This window comes from Erithacus rubecula, assembly GCF_903797595.1.
Source record: "Erithacus rubecula genome assembly, chromosome: 5".
NCBI lineage: Eukaryota > Metazoa > Chordata > Aves > Passeriformes > Muscicapidae > Erithacus > Erithacus rubecula.
In genome coordinates this window covers 67,796,223-67,812,323 of record NC_136687.1, presented here as the reverse complement: position 1 = coordinate 67,812,323, position 16,101 = coordinate 67,796,223, and the positions used below count along the sequence as shown (strand labels likewise).

General features: G+C 46.8%; 1 protein-coding gene across 1 annotated transcript; it reads right to left on the bottom strand.

The window, feature by feature from the left end:
- Positions 1 to 4,402: 4,402 nt before the first annotated feature.
- Positions 4,403 to 14,226, bottom strand: ALB (albumin). Its single transcript, XM_079306373.1, has 15 exons — positions 14,068 to 14,226; positions 13,298 to 13,358; positions 12,342 to 12,474; positions 11,333 to 11,547; positions 10,617 to 10,749; positions 10,347 to 10,444; positions 9,439 to 9,568; positions 8,729 to 8,943; positions 8,470 to 8,602; positions 7,578 to 7,675; positions 7,280 to 7,418; positions 6,417 to 6,640; positions 5,776 to 5,908; positions 4,816 to 4,876; positions 4,403 to 4,582 (listed from the first exon to the last, which is right to left on the bottom strand). The coding sequence occupies exons 1-14, from the start codon at positions 14,150 to 14,152 to the stop codon at positions 4,826 to 4,828; spliced, it is 1,848 nt and encodes a 615-aa protein (XP_079162499.1). The 5' UTR covers positions 14,153 to 14,226; the 3' UTR covers positions 4,403 to 4,582; positions 4,816 to 4,825.
- Between the last annotated feature and the right edge of the window lie 1,875 nt (positions 14,227 to 16,101).

The following is a 16,101-nucleotide window of genomic DNA, read 5'->3' as shown; positions in this document are numbered from 1 at the left end:
TTTATCCATGTCCCTAATTCTCTTGCATGCAGGTGGCTGTAGAGCCCTGGCACCCCTGGCTCACAGTCAAGATTGTAAGAGCATCGTTGCTGACCTGGCTGGTGACAGTGGCAAGTTGCAGCAGCACAGCATCCTGTGCTTTGAAGGGTTTGTCTTTGGTGGCCTCTCTCACCTTGGGATGAGTGTGGCCCAGGGAGGATGTCAGCTCCTCTCAGATGAGGAATCCCAGCTGGGACACCACACCCTGCCAGGCTGCAGCATCTGGCTGTGGGATACAGCTTAAATGGTTATTGCAGTGGTGCTGGGAGGAATGGGAGCTGAGCTGTCTTGGAAAAAAAAAAAAAAAAACAGGCTGGAGTTTCTTGCTCTCCACTTTACTGTCATTGACTCTTGATGGTGCAGAAGTGATTGGCCGATTTCCTGTTTTTATTTACTTCTCATGTTTGTTGGCAGTTACCCAAAAAGGTTGGTAAAAGGGTTATTCTTGCACTGCTCATAGGTGTGGTGTGGCCAAATGATGGAATCTCTGAAGTTCCTCTTAGCTGCTGTTGGCTGTGTCTTGTTGAGGGCATGTCTTGGCTGTAATACTTCTTGATTTTTATCAGGCAGTTAGGAAGCGACTGAAAAGTAATACAGCTGTGTGAGTTGGAATACTGGAATGAAAAAACTGGATCCTGTAGAAGTCCCAAAGCCAGTGTCTCCAAAAACTCCTCAGAGGAGCACCCTCCACAGCTACAAGGTTTGCTGATCTCCAAGGATCTCCAGAGAAACGATCCCCTCTGCCACCGATGGGGGCCTGCAGCATCCAGACCTCAGTGCTCTGAGCTGTGAGGTAAATTGTGCTGGTTCCTGTTACCTGGGACTGAGGGGAAGGGCAGGACATAATGGCATCTGAAACCCCACGGGGTCAGCCAGGACCTGGTTTTACTTGTGCCATGAAGTCTTGTGCATTTCAAATTGCTCAAGAGCACTTTCTGTCCGTTGACAGGACGGCTTGTAGTGGAGATAGAGGGGAGATGGCAGCACAGCTGGGGGGTGTCACAAAGACCTGCTCCCCTGGCAGTGCCCATGCTCTAGTACCTTTACAGAGCCCAGTGGTTCTACAGAAGCCTTTGCAGTACAGCCATTGCTGGGCTTTTGCATGTCTGGAGAAGTACAGCTTGGAACGGTGAGTGACTGGACATGGTAGAAGACAGCAGGATAATCCTAGGGAAAGCCATTGATGTCTGGGTAAAGCTTGGCTTCCTGCAAAGGCAAGAAAAGCAGTTTGGGAAGCCATTGCCCCTTTGGCTTGTGCTCTGCTGTGTGTTCCCTGGGCCTGGCTGAAAGGAGACACCTTGGTGATGCTGCAGCAGTTGCTGTTCCCTCGGAAGGGTGGAGCAGTGGCAAGTGCAGTGTCTGTGTGTAGGAAGTGAAGCCGAGAGCCGCTTGTGCCCATGCTGACTTGCTGTTCCTCTTGGCTGCCTTGTTGCAGCGCAGGCTTCATTGCCTGCCTGTCCCTAACTCTGGAGTCCCTGAGTGCCCTGAGGGGTGACATTCAGTAGTTAAATCAGCAGTGGTGCAATGGGGCTCCAAGGAATTCCCTGCTCACAGAAGCCACATGGCTGTGGGCCCCACAGCCTTCACAGCAAGCAAGTCCCCAAGTGCTGCTCTGGGCAACGTGCAGTCACCACGTTTGTCCCAAGGGCCTGAGGACACAAATTTGGCTGCTGTGTGACCTGCTGGTCCCTGTGCCCTGCCAGAAGCCGGTGAGGAGTGGTGTGCTGTGCCCGGAGCACACGAGGGGTTGTCTGTCTGGGATAGGGGATCATTGCGTGATCAGGACCGAGTCCCCTCACTGGCTCAGGTCCCCTGAGCCAAGAGAAGAAACACGACAGACGCTCAGCACGGCAGCAAGAGCTGCTGATGTTTTCCCGAGAAGGAGCACTTGGAGTTTCCCTGGCATGTCGGCCTCTGCTGGTCTGCACCCAGGCATTGCTGTGCTGGGGGCAGAGGAGGGGTGGTTTGTGCAAAGCTGGCTCAGCCCCTCCGTGCTGCAGCAGGCCTCTGGCTCCAGCGAACTGCTTAGGGAAAAAATAAAGAAAAAGGTTCACGTTCCTCCAATAAAACATGCTGTAAAAACGAGCCTCTTCATCCCAGAGGCTACACTGTGTGAGACTCGTGTGTTACTGCAGAGACAGGGAGGGCAGTTCTGGACGGGAAATGGGACAGAGTCAGCCCCTCTCCACAGGAGCCTCTGTGACGGCAGCGGGGAAGAGGAGGGACCGCTTTTCACCGGGAGCGATCAAGGAGCGGGACTCGGTGCCCCTGCGGTGACACGGGCGCCATTCTGGGAAGGGGCAGGGCCCAGCGGGGACACACGGGGCTGGGGAGGGGCTGTTTCACTCCGCCCGCGGGCTAGAGCTCGTCACGGGCAGCGAGCGAGAAGGAGCCGCGGCTGCAGCTCCTCAGCGGGGCCGCTCTGGGGGCGCCGCCTGCGGCCCCGCCCCGAGTCCCACAGGGGGCGCCAGGCGGGGTGGGCGGAGCGACGCTGAAGGACCCCGAGTGCGCCTGCGCCGCACGGCCCTTTCCAACATGGCGGGGCTGCGGCCGGGCCGGGCCTCGGGAAAACAGGGGTGTCAGCGCCTGGTTCGGCAGGCATTAGCAGTCGAGCTCCGAGCAATCGATTGACAGGCATGAACGATCGAGCCCAGAGCAATCGATCCGCAGACATTAGCAGTCGAGCCCAGAGCAATCGATCGGCAGGGATTAGCAGTCGATCAGCCGGCATGGTTAATTGCTACACTTGGCTACACTAGTCTCTTCGGCTGAACTCGCTGCCGCTCGCTGCGTCCGGCCAAGCTCGTTGCCGCTCGGCTCGGTTCGGCTGTGCTCAGCTCGGTTCGGCCGAGCTCGGTTCCGGTCGCTGCGCTCGGAGGAGCTCGGCTCGGTTCGGCCGAGCTCGGAGCCGCTCGCTGCGCTCGGAGGAGCTCGGCTCGGTTCGGCCGAGCTCGGAGCCGCTCGCTGCGCTCGGAGGAGCTCGGCTCGGTTCGGCCGAGCTCGGAGCCGCTCGCTGCGCTCGGAGGAGCTCGGCTCGGTTCGGCCGAGCTCGGAGCCGCTCGCTGCGCTCGGAGGAGCTCGGCTCGGTTCGGCCGGGCTCGGCTCCGCTCGCTGCGCTCGGAGGAGCTCGGCTCGGTTCGGCCGAGCTCGGAGCCGCTCGCTGCGCTCGGAGGAGCTCGGCTCGGTTCGGCCGGGCTCGGCTCCGCTCGCTGCGCTCCCCGGAGCCGCTTTCGGCTCCCTGAGGGCAGCGCGGGGGAGGCGGGGCCGCCTCCCGTTAAACACGCCGAGCTCGCTGTTTTCCTGGCACCGAGTCCTGCGGGCGGCCGGCCCGGCCCGGGAGCGCGGGGTCGGGCAGGAGCGCGCTGAGCAGGGACGGCGCTCGCGCTCACCAATGGGCACGGGAGCAGCGGCTGGGCCGGGCCGAGCTCGGATCGGTTCGGCTCATAAGGTTCGCCTCTGTTCGGCTGAACTCGGCCCGATTCGGCACAGCTTCGGCCCGCGAGCTGGTCTCGTTCAGGGCGCGGGGAGCGCGGCCCGCGCCGGTCCCGGGGCAGCTCCGAGCCCGGATTCTCGTGCGGAGCCCGGCGCGATGACAGCAGCCGCCGCACGGGGCTGGGGCGGGACCGGCAGAGAGGCGGGGCGGTGGCCGCGCTGGCCGCAGAGGCAGCAGCTGCAGGGAGGGCGCTCCTTGTCTGGTTCCGCGCGCCTTGGGGAGGGAGCGGCAGCCCGGAGCAGGTGAGCGGAGGCGGGACTGGAGCTTTCCCGGGGCTGGGGACCGGGCCGGGGCTGGGGGAGAACACGGCCCAAGCCTCCCCGGGCCGGTGAAATGAAATACGTCCTAGCAAAGCACACGGTTTGGTTGGCAGAGGTCCCGGAAATGTCTTTCCGGGGAGTTTCCTGCAGTGAGTGCATGGTTTGGGTGGTGAGCTTCTCAGAAAATTTAAAACACATCTTTAAAAATGAGTTAAGACATGAAAAGTGTCTTAGATCAGGGCTGTTTGCAACCCGTTGCAAATGAAGAGATACTTGATTTGTGACTGGTATAACAGTAATTTTTTTTTTTCTCAGAAGAGCTCCTTGCTTATGATCTTCTTTAGCGAGTAGTACATTTGAAGCGTCTCTTAATATGTAATTGTAATGGCTGAAGTAAAGCCTAAAATCAACATGCAATTGAATCAGGATATTAAAGTCTAGCTAAATGTCTTACAACTTCCTTATTCTTTCATAAAAACTTTCCAAGAGCAATAAGCAGAATGAAACCTGCAATGTCGACTCTGCCCATGTATTCCACTTAGAGCAGTGATTGGTGCCGGCAGCACTGCAGAGCTTTGCTTCGTGGTGGTCACCAGCAGACAAGGGCAGGTGCAGTTTTATAAAGCCTTTATTTATTTTTTTTGTTTTCTTGAAGTAAAGGAATTGAAAAGCACACAGTGTGACAAAACAGAAGATTCATGAAATATTCATTCAGTACCAAAAGAAAAAGGGTAAGGGGTGGGAGAAGTTACACGGAAAGTTTGTTCTTCTTGTTTTTCCCACTGGCAAGCTAGATGGGAGAGACAAAAGGGAGGATTTTGTAAAATGGCAGTGTACTGGTAGTACTTGAGTTCTTTGAGCCCTGTGCAGTGGCAGGTGGTAAAACAATTAGGGAAGGCAGAGGTGGTGGTGGTTGAAGGGAAGCTGGATGCATTTTGGGGATAAAGAAGTTAAGTGGGTGGAAGGGTGGGCGGGAAGGGGCAGACAGACTGACAGGCAATGTGTGTGCATTACTGCTCTTACCTGCTGTGGGTTAAATACCAATTCCCAGTGTGGCTCTGCTCTGGACTATTAGGGCAGCACCCTAAGAAAAGGAACACAAACAGTTGTGAGTGAGAAACCAAGGAGAGAAGTAGGTTGTGCTTAAGAGGGAATTGTTAGTGACTTAAACTTGTGTCTGAGTTGTTATGGTTCAAAAGATAATTCTGATGGTCCTTCCTGGCCCTAGAACTCAGTGCCCCTGGATGTTGTGTATCCTCCAAATTTGCCAAAGCAGAAAATAAACTTTTGGAACTGATTAGAGACAAAAAAATTATTTCTTAAGTATTTCCAGTATTTTTCACTATGTAACATTTTGGATAGAAATAAAAAATTAATAAGCAGTTTAAGGTATTAGTAATAGCTCTACATTATAATGAGGCTGGTACTGCAAAGTGTCATTTTTACTTTCTGCCAGTGCAATGTGGCTCCAGAGAACCTTTTCCTGTGACATGAACTCCCAATATATCTGTATTTGCTAGGCAGTTCTGAGAATTGACCCAGATGCACTTTTTACTGGTAATCCCAGAGTTTTGTAAGGATCTGTAGCACAAAAGGAAGTGCATGTATGCTAGAGATAGTTAAATTCTACCCATGGATATTTTTCAACTATGGCTCGTTGATACTTCTTACAGAACTTCATCTAATCTAGGATTTAGATGTGCTTTGAGTAAGTGGTTTGACTAAGTTACCTCCAGACAGCTTTCAGTGTGAAATTGTTCTATAAGGGACTACAATCCATGCTGCCAAGCTACAGAATAAGCTCTGGCTGTTTATTGTAAGGGCACATGGACAAGTGACCACAGCAATTTGCAGAACAGCTCTCTAGTGCACAGTTTCCAGGTTCCTGTTCCAGGTTCACGTGGTTTGGGTGCTTTTCTAGGGGTTTTTTGGTGTGTATGTGTGGTTGTTTGGTTTGTTTTAAAAAAAGGAGACAGAAAGTACCTCTTCTCCCAGGCATAACTCAATATCTGCCTGCTTGCAGCACTTCTCCATCATGGCAGTGAAACCCTCACCAATGGTTTTTAGTTGTTCTTCTGTCATCTGGGGCTTGCGCTTGATGAGGTTGATGAGCAATCTGGAAACAAAGCCACAAGACACAGTGAATCTTGCCTGCTGTAGTTGGGTTCCCCACTTCACAGGACACCATTCCCCACAGGCACAGCTCATTTAGGAGGGGTTTCTGTCATGCCTAGATGAGCCTGTGCCTGTTGGTGACTCCAAACTCCCAGTCTTAACACAACCACCTGTTTGTTTTGTGTTAACTCGGTTACAGGTGGGGAAAAACTTAGGGAAATGAAGTGGATGTTGTTTTAAGTACATCTCAAGATTTGCACTGGCAGTGGGCCTATGTGAAACTGGTCAGTTAAAAGAGTGATTTTAAGTGAAGAAAAAATTCTATTTCGTTTCTTCCAAGCTTCCATGTTATGTGCTGCCCAGGTCAGTGCAAACACATAGTTCCATGTGGTTCTCTCTGCCACTAGTGGAGCCCCAGCCAGATGAGAAGACAGGGTGTAGCTTCCTTCTGCACTCCCCAAAGTGCCACAGTAGAGAAGCTTCCCTGCAGGGCATTTCTTGGCGCTTACTTCAGCTGCCCCGCTTCGCGCTCAGCCGGAGGAGCGCTGCACATTTTCGCATCAAAATTGAACATCATGGGGTCGAAGGGGGGAGGCACATATTTGGTGTCCACGCCCATGGCAGTGAAACATGGTCTCCTGTAGGAGTAGAGCTCATTGCAGCACTGTGAAACCTGGTCGTTGATAGGGGTGCTCTCCTGCCTCTTGCACATGTCTTCGATGACGATGCTCAGCTGAAAAGAAGAGAGAGGGCAAAGGTGAGTTACCTCTTCCCAAAAACTCAGCAGCTAGGTGATGCTTCTATAACAGTAGCATAGTTGGAAGTGGAGCCTACTGAATGTAACACCTGCTGGGAAATGGCAAGAGTTTAAAATTTAAAATATGTAGGTGTTCCTGGAGTAAGGCATTTCTTCATCTGCAGACTGTCTGGGCATTGGGCTACAGTCAGTAGGTTTGAGGGTTCTAGGAAACTGTTTAGCTTTTCCTGCCAACCTGCCACAGTCTCAGACATGGAGTTCTGGGTGACCTGGTCCAGTGGAAGGTGTCGCTGCTCATGGCAGGGTGTTGGAAATGGTTGATCTTTAAGGTTACTTCCAAGCCAGGCCATTCTATGGCTCTATGATTCTTTGAACTTATTTTTGCCTTCTGAGGGAAAGCAAAGTTTAACTGAAATTCTTACAAGCTACCATCAGATAGCTATTTAGGCTCTCACATCCATTAAAAAATAAACAGACTTGGAATTCTGCTAGGTGAATGCTTAGCATGCTGTTTATGAAAAACCACTTGTTTGCCATCTCACCAGAATTCAGTGTTTTTGCAAACAGGAAAAGTCTCTAAGAGAAGAAGGGAACAGAGTCAATCCAGGTACTCACATAGTGCTCAGAACAAGACATGCGTTTCTGCTCAGGAAGGTTGCAGCACTTGCTGCCAACTGCTGTCATTTTCTTCCCGATTTCCAGCAAGGTGTCAGTGGATACCTGGGGCATTTTCTTAGTGTAGCGGACCAGGATTCTGACAAAGTCAGATCAAAATGACTGTTAGTAGAGCATTCCTCAAATATGAGCACATCTAGCCCACTGAAGAGAAAACAGAAGTGAAGACCAAATCAATCTGCCCAAAGCAGCCAGTGTGATTGATTACACTCCAGAATAGTTATCAGGAATTGCTCACCCTTTAAGGAACTCTTCCTCTCCATGGGTTTTGAACAGCTCACAGTTCGTTTTCACAACATCCTCAGTCTCCTTGACATGCTTGTTCAGTTCCTCTTGCTGCAAACAAGTACAAATGTATTGGCAATATTAGAGCAGGACTTGCTGCTACCAGTCATACAAATGTAACTTCTGACCTCTTCTAAACTTTAACTACAAAATACTCATTGTGCGCGGTTCATCACTTCCATATAGCCTGGATTGTGTAGGTGGGATTTGATTCCCTAGTGGGTCTCAAGTTCTGAGAGAAATTTTCTTGAAAAAAGCAGCCACATTTTAAAAATGTAATTTAAATTAATTCCCTGCTGGATTTATTTTCTAAACAGTAAGGGCTTGTGTTTTATTTGTTTAAATCAAGTAAATATTTCAAATTATTATCAGCCACGAGGGGAACATCTCTTGGCCAAAGCTTTCAGGAACTCAGCTTTTATGCTGTGTCTTGTGTGTGGCTGAGTTGCAGCTCAGACCTAAGTTGAGGCGTCTCTGTGTGCTGGGCATGCACATTCCCATTGCAATCCATGAGCAGCCATACTCAGCGTAGGCCGTGGAGCTCAGAGAATAACTGAGCTGTTCATTGTCAGCCTCAGGACAAGCAGAATCACATGGGAGATACAGAGGCATCAGACTAGTCTGAAATACTGTAATGTGACAAATGGAATTCCTCTGTCATCTGAGATAACCCTGCATCCTTGCCATGGGCTGTGGACTGCTTCATCTCCCACCATTAACTTTCCCTGGAATTAGTCTGTCCTAAAGCTTTCTGTCTGCTGTTCTGTAGGAGCTGCTCAACAATTCTTTCATGGCAGGGACCGAGCAAGCATTCTAGGCATCTGCAAACAAAACTTTGCACCTACAGCATTCCCATAGCACTCAGCAGGGTTGTCTGTCTTGCAGCACTTATCCAGGAGTGTTTCATATCCCTTGGTAATCCTCATGATCAGCTGTGTGGAGAACTCGGGGTGTCTTCGTGAATATTCATAAACAAACCTGAAAGGCACAGGGGCAGACAGAGCTCCTGAGTAACGTGCTGCTTTCATCAAGCACAGTGCAGTAAGAGCAGGGACATTTCCTCAGAACAAAGGGCTTGGCTGGAATGCTGTTGGCACTACTTACTCTGACAGGAATGCATCATGGTTTGCCTCATAGCTTTTGCACACTTCCTTATCTTGAATGTATTTTTCAACTAGTGAAGGAAGATTGTCAGGCTTGTCATCAAACTCTGCCTCAATGATGCACCTGGTCCGTTCCAGAACTGGCAGCTCGCAGCAGGGCTTGATTTTACTTGAGAAAACATCTTGTTTAGAGCACAAAGAGGCCACCAGCTCTGACTGTAAAATGAACACATAGTATCAGACAAACTATGAAATAATAACTTAAAGAGGGATTCATTAGCCTGCTCTCTCTACTTCAGACTCTCCCCTTTTCACTCAGGTCAGCTATTTACTTAGCACTTTCCTAAAAAAGTGCTGTCTGCACACAAAGAGAAATCACCAGGGCATGAGCACATCATGGAGTGCTCTGTCCCAGGCTGATGGATCTTGTCAGTCCTGACAAGATGCCTGGCTGTGGGGGAGGACAAAACGTGATATAACCCCAGAGCACTGGAACCAGCTGGTTCCACAAGTGTTCAGGTTTCAGTCAGCCAGGCAATATTGAAATCATCTCACTGTTGCAGGGCTTTGTTAATCTGTTCTCTAGCAATCACTGGCACTACAGGAAAGCTGGATTCATGGTTTGACAGGCAGCGTTTTTGCCTCTGCTTTCTTTTCTTTTATGTATGATTTGTATGCAGTGCAAACATTGTTTTAAAATAGGGAGCTCACCCAGTCATCCACACATTCTACCATGTCCCCTTCACAGCACTCTTTGTAGACATCCTTCACATCGTGGACCATCTTCACGAGTTCTGCAAAGGGAGCCTTGGGGTACTTCTGGCTCATACGAGCAAGTTTACTGGGCAGAACAGGAGAAAAAGACACTTGTTTTAAAGCACTGTAGGGAGCACAAACCTTGCAAGTCACTAACACACAGTAGGGTAATCGGGATTGTTTCAAGAAAATACTCATTCTTCTCATCTAATTACTGGTGGCTGAAAACAAAGGGGCATCAACACCTGCACCAGAAAAGCCAGAAAGGAACAAGTCTGTGATTCTTCTGTTCTGCCTGAACTGTAAGAATCCCACCCTAGTATTCCCCATCACTCCTGAGAGACTGGCAGGTACTCCACATTACTTGGCACAGGTAGATATACTTCTGATTATACCTTCAAATGAAAGCTGACTATGTCTCTAAGATACTCCTGGTCAATATTAGTGTGTCAGACTGGCCACAGAACAAAAGCACCTCTCTGTGCCCAGACAGGTGGTCCACTTATTAATTGTAAAAGCTTTTCTTTATCTTACAAAGAAATGTTTTAACAACTGTGATTCTGCCCAATCTGACTTTTTGGTTGGCATAAGGTTCAGACTAGCACCTTACTCTGCTGATTAGTGATGTGTCCATCACTGAAAGCTGTAGGCACTGGAACAGAGTACAGCTTTGGCTAAAGTGTGGATTAAACACACTGTAATCTCTGGTTCCCAGTGACACTCCAATAGTTAATTCTCCATCTTCTGGACTGGCTCCAGAGATGATTTAACTGCTCTGCAGCTCTCACAGCTGAGCCTTTGCTCGGTCTCACTCACAGTTTGACAAGCTTACATTGTATCAAAAAAAAGTGATTGGAACTTACCTTGCTTGGAAGGTCCTCTCACCATACTTCTCCAGGACTCGACAGGAATGCTTCTGCTTCACACCAATATGCTTGGCTCTCTCCTTGATGACAGCTGCCTGTGGTAACAGGACACACATTGTCACATTAAGCTGATTACATCCCATGGATATGATCAATCCTGGCCTGTCTCTCCAAGTTCTTCCTGCAAAGATTTGCATGAAGAGGAGAATTCTGCTTGTCTCTCACTCAGTTGATTAGTGTTTATCTACAGAGACAAATTTGCTGTACCTTTGCATCCAAGCAAGAACCAACATCACTCTCTGGACAGCAGCTTTTGAGTGCATTTTCATACTCAACAGCCAGACCCAGGATTGCTGGAGCATGCAGGAAGGGGTTTCTTCTTGCAACAGTGTAGACGAAACTATAAGGAAAAGGAAAGCCTAAGTTCCATGTTCCAGTGACAACAGCAAATGGCCTTAAACCTCTTGCAGCCTCTCTAACGTCTTCCTAGTTTAGAAATCTGCTTTAGAAATCTAGTTTAGTAATCTGCTTTTGAGACATAGTTCCTGCTGATGGGAAACACTCTGCTAAATCTCACTCTTCCCAAGGCAGGACTCAGTAACTGGGAGTGAAGGATGAACTTCAGATGTTGTCAGCCATCTGGTTTGATGTACATCTGCTTTTTAAAAATGTGTTGTCAGGTATTTGAAAATTCTGATTTTCAGTGTGAAAAATTCATCTGTGGGCCTTTCACCATGACTTTATTTCCTATTTTTCTTATTTTCACTGTTATCTTTCTTCATTCTTGCCAGTCACACCAAGAGTAGTGGGAAGCTGGAGCAAGTAGGTTATTAAATCAGTATTGGAAACACTGTGAGTTTCCAGCAGGTTTGGGGAAGAAAGGTCATCCAAGATTTATAGAATGTGGTCCTTAATGCCATGGTCTCACATGAAATGAGGAAATGTGATCAGGATGAGCAAGCAGAAGTGGCCATTGTCCTTACTTTCCCAGGAGCTGCACCCGGTGCTCCTTGTACTCGTTGCAGATGACATCAGCAGCTGGTCTCTGGTATGGTGGGATGAAGTCTGGCTGGTGAACTTTGTAGGACAGGAAGCACTGGTTCCTCTCAGGGTCAGCTTTCCCACAGCAGTCAGCCATGTCCCCGTACGAGTCACGGAGCTTGTCCACTTGGCAGATTTCATCCAGGAAAACAGAGGGCTGTAAAGGGCCACAATCACTGTTTATATATGGGCAGTGCAATGTATTGTCTGTTTATTTGCAGAACAAGAGCCAGCCTGAATAGTAAATACACTTTTACTGATAGGATTTAGACCATAAATCAAAATAATCTACTGTTTTTCACATATTTTTTTTTAAGTTTTATTTTATGTAGTCCAATATCGAAACTGTTCCAGTGCTTTACTGGAAAAGGTTAATTATAATTTAAAATACTCTGTGCAAGACACTGATCTCCTTTTACTTATAATCTGACTAAACAGAATTTTCAGATTAATTGAAGCAGAATTTGATGGAAACCTTTAGGGAGAACTATGTCTAGGTGAAACTGTTAGATGCCCAGGGTTCCTAAATACCTGCAAACTTCTTTCGTTCCCTGATTTTAGAGGAATTTTTTTAAATCTTCATAAACTATGTGCCTTCAATTAGCACACACACCTTTTCAAGTCATCCTAGTCTGAAAATCTTGGGTCACTTGAATATCCAGAATTAGGCCTGAACTTCACAGCTAGGGTTTTGTACAAAATGCTAATGTTTATTTTCAGGCAATGCTAGGATGAATGTGCCAAAGCATGGTATTTGGTTTCCAACATGTGACCCCAAGGCAGTTTTAGAACCTGACAAAACCAAATTATTTGGTTTAAGCACTCAAATCTGAGCATTGGCCTGTGATAACAGGCACACCTGGAAGGTTGAGGTGTAGGTCCTCCAGAAGGGTGATCCTGGCAGCTGCACAGAGCAAGGGGAATTAGAGTATTGAAGGATTCAGTGCCTACCAGTGATTTGGAGCACTCGGGAGCATCCTCGTTGGCCACGCACTTGTGGGCCAAATCAACAACATCCTTCACCAGCTTAGACAGTCCATCGTAGGAACACTTCTGCAGGTACTGGGCAAATGTGATCATGGTTCTGAAACACAGAGCACAGTGTGGAGTAGGAAAATGAGAAACAGCAGGCTGTATTTTCAAAGGTGCCTCTGAATTAACCTTGTTTGTTCACATGACATGCACAAAAGTTAACCAGAAAACTGTGCAGAGCACAGTGCCAGATCCCACATCTGTCTTGTGGGATCCACCTCCTTTCTGAACATGTTTTTAAGCTTCCCAAAAAACCATTTTAGCTTCCCAATAATAAATTAAAAGCATGCCAGAAAAGACTGTGATTGGAATTTTCTGTCACTTTTACCAGCAAACTCATAAATGGCATGACCTAAGCAGGATTTGGCCACTGTTATAAATTATGATCTTTAGGCTGCCTTCTCTCAGTATTTAGATGTCTGTCAGGGCCCTCTGTCTTTCCCAAAAGCAGTTTGAAATTAAAATCACTGAATTGTCTCAGAAAATCTGTCACAGTTTTTTTTGGGTTTTTTTTTGAGGTTGGTGGTTTGTTTGTGGTTTTTTTCTGGCAATATCTCAATGCAGCATTATTTTTATTCATTCTAAGGATAGCAAACCTGTATTCCTCATGCCTGTTTTATTTTCAGAAAAGGAGCACAGGCTTTTTCACAAGGTTTGCAATGAGTTCTTCTCCCAGGGAGCGAGCAAGTCATTGTGACGTTTGCAGGTCTTAAAATGTTTCTAGGTTTTGCAATACCAGTAAGGGGCTAAATCAGTGTTTCAGTGAGACATGCACACTGCTTGTGAGCTCCTACAGTGTGTCTTACTTTCCTTTTGGGTCCAGTGTGAAAGAGGCATAAAAGCCATCAGAAGATGGAAGGTGAGCAGTCACTTACACTGCCTTGAATGTCTCTTCCTTCAGGTCGTTGAAGCGGTGGGCGATCGGGCTCTTGTGGTCTGGGAAGAAAACCAGAGGGAGCAGTGATGCTCACTGGCACTGGCACACTGAAAAATACATGCTGGGCACCACGGGCCAGATTTGCACCCGTGTTCAGCATTCACCTAACTTCTGTACTTGACAGCATAACAACTTGAACATTTTCTTCTTCATTTGTCTACAGATACCTGCAGATAACTCTTAGGCTTGCTTGTCTTTTGAGGGAACCCAAGTGATTGTTAGGACTTTATTAGAATATTTACCTCTGTAAGCAGCTACTTAATTCTGATATTCAAAATGACCGTTGGGACTTATTTAGGGTTAGGAAACATGTCCTTTGCAGATAAAGCAATGCAGCTGCAGTTTGATTAGAGCAAATGTTCTTCTTTTGAACACTAAGTTATTAACTTGTCAAAAGACAGAACTTCCAAAAAGCACAGTGCACTGGCTTTTTCCATGCTGGAAAGGAACAGATCCTGAGTCACTGACATCTGTTCATGCACCACACAGGTGTTGCAGAGGGATGGCACCACATTTACTGGCCCAGTTAAATTGTCCTGAGTGTCCTACCCATCTTCCCACTGTCCCTTAATTTAGTTTCCTTTCAAGTCAATCCTGTTTTTCCGTTCAATATAGATCAGGCTCCCACAAATTGTTTGTGAAACTGTATTAAAGACATTAAATTGACAGAATGGAGATATCCAAGAGAACTAATTAGTCCTTTCTTACCTGCATCTCGTGCAGTCCTTTGCAGATTCCTGGATCTGGCAGAACTCAGGAGAAAAAGAAATGAAATTAATGTTAACCACTTCATGGTTTCAGATTATGGTGTGAGCAAAATTGCTCAAAAATGCTAGGAAGATTGAAGGAAGAACATTTGCTTATATACCCTTTACTACCCATGCTTGTAAAATATTAACCCTTGAGCTGGCATCTGTAGACTGCATTTTGGCCTGAAGAAGATTACAAAACTTCACCTGTCCTTGTGAAAAATTAATTTTATATTAGTTATTTATTCTGTCTTGTTACTATGGGCCTTTTCATCCTGAAGAGGTTGAACCTCCCAGCACCCAAAAAAGATAAAGTTTTGCGTAAATTTCCTTATCAAATGACAAACAAGGAGTTCAAGGCATCAGACGAAAAAGTCATCAGGGCTAATCCTATAGCCTTTTTTTGCTAGTATTTGTTCAAAAGCAAAGCATGTTGGTATTGTATAGCAACAACTCACCCAGAGAGGGCTCAGTCCACTTGAAATTAGACAATTTTAATTTTAAATCACTTTATTAAGATGAGATGGGTAATGTAGACATCTGTTGCTGATTAGAGCACCTGAATTTGTTAGGGCCTGCTCTGGTTTTCAGTGGGTACTGATGTTCACCAACATCCAGAAAAAAGCCAAACAGATGGGTAAACATTTGCAAGAGCTGCTATTTCAGAATTTTTGCAATTTCTCATTTGTACTGATATCCTCCCAAGAGTAATCTCTTATTTAAACATTGCTCTCCTCTCTGAAACATTTCCCATTGATCAGTCAGTAACTTAAGAGATCAGACACAGGAAGAAATGTGCACTTTGCACAGAGGCCCAGGATATGGAATAAAATCAAAATTACTTTTCTAGGACTCAGTGAGATGCTTCAAAAATTCCCAAACAAGTACCTGGTTGGATCCTTGCTGAGTGCAGAGTAGCTTCCTGGTGGCAGATACTACGATTTATGTTTTAATGAATTTTTGTGGATATCAACCCACACAACTGGAGGTTTTGTGCTGCCTTGCAGCACTTTGCTTTGTGAGCACCCACGTGGTAGAGCCAAGCAGGTGGTCTTTAAACACTTCCTTGGTCTTTAAGGTTCCCTTTTGGACTCTGTTTCTCTTCCTCAGGTGGGCAGTTTGGCCATAGCTCTGTAGTATTCCTCATGGGAATAATACCAACAGTTCAATTACCAGTTTTCTGGAGATTTGACTAAGTGCATGCATAATACTTTATTTTGTTTTTCAGTGTGTACTTTTAAAGACATTTGAAATAAAGCAAATGACATATCTAAGTTCAAAATATTTGCAGGCAGTTTTCATTCAGGAAAATTCCAAGGTAATGCATCTTACGTTCCAGGAATAAAAACTGAGATGAAAAATCAAAACCACATAAAACTGAGGTGAATCCACAGAATAGTTTCATACAATGAAATTTCTACAGGCTGTTGCTTTTGCCATAAAATTTCTGCATTTTGTTGAGTCTGCTCCTGATTTTTTTGTAGGTAAAAGACAGCATTGTGTCTCTGATTTGGGAATTTATAGGTTATTTGGATAACTCTTAATGAAGGATGGTGCAGGAGAGCCAGGTTGGCAGAAGAGCAGTGTTAGAAATGTCATAATGTTAGACATTGGGATTGTTTTCAGGTGGTCATAGCAAAATCCCACATTTGTGGAGAATGATGGGAATTGATGAACAATCTGTACCTTTCAGACCTGTGCTGCCTTAGCCTAACAAAATCTGAGGAAAGAGCTTGTAAATTCAGTCTGTAGTTATTTTACTGACCATATTCCTCTGTCAGAGAAGACCCATCTCCTTTCAAATCCTGAGAGACATTCAGTGGGACAGAAACACATGTTTAGGTATTTTGTGGACAACTGTAAGGTGGTAAAAAACTGTGGTTTGGTGAATGATGCCTTAGAACAGCTCTTGAGGTGCTCTCAGGCTGTACCAAAGATGTCTCCAGAAAACTACAGCTCAGGGCTGGGAGGGCAGGGCTGAAATTCAGCACAG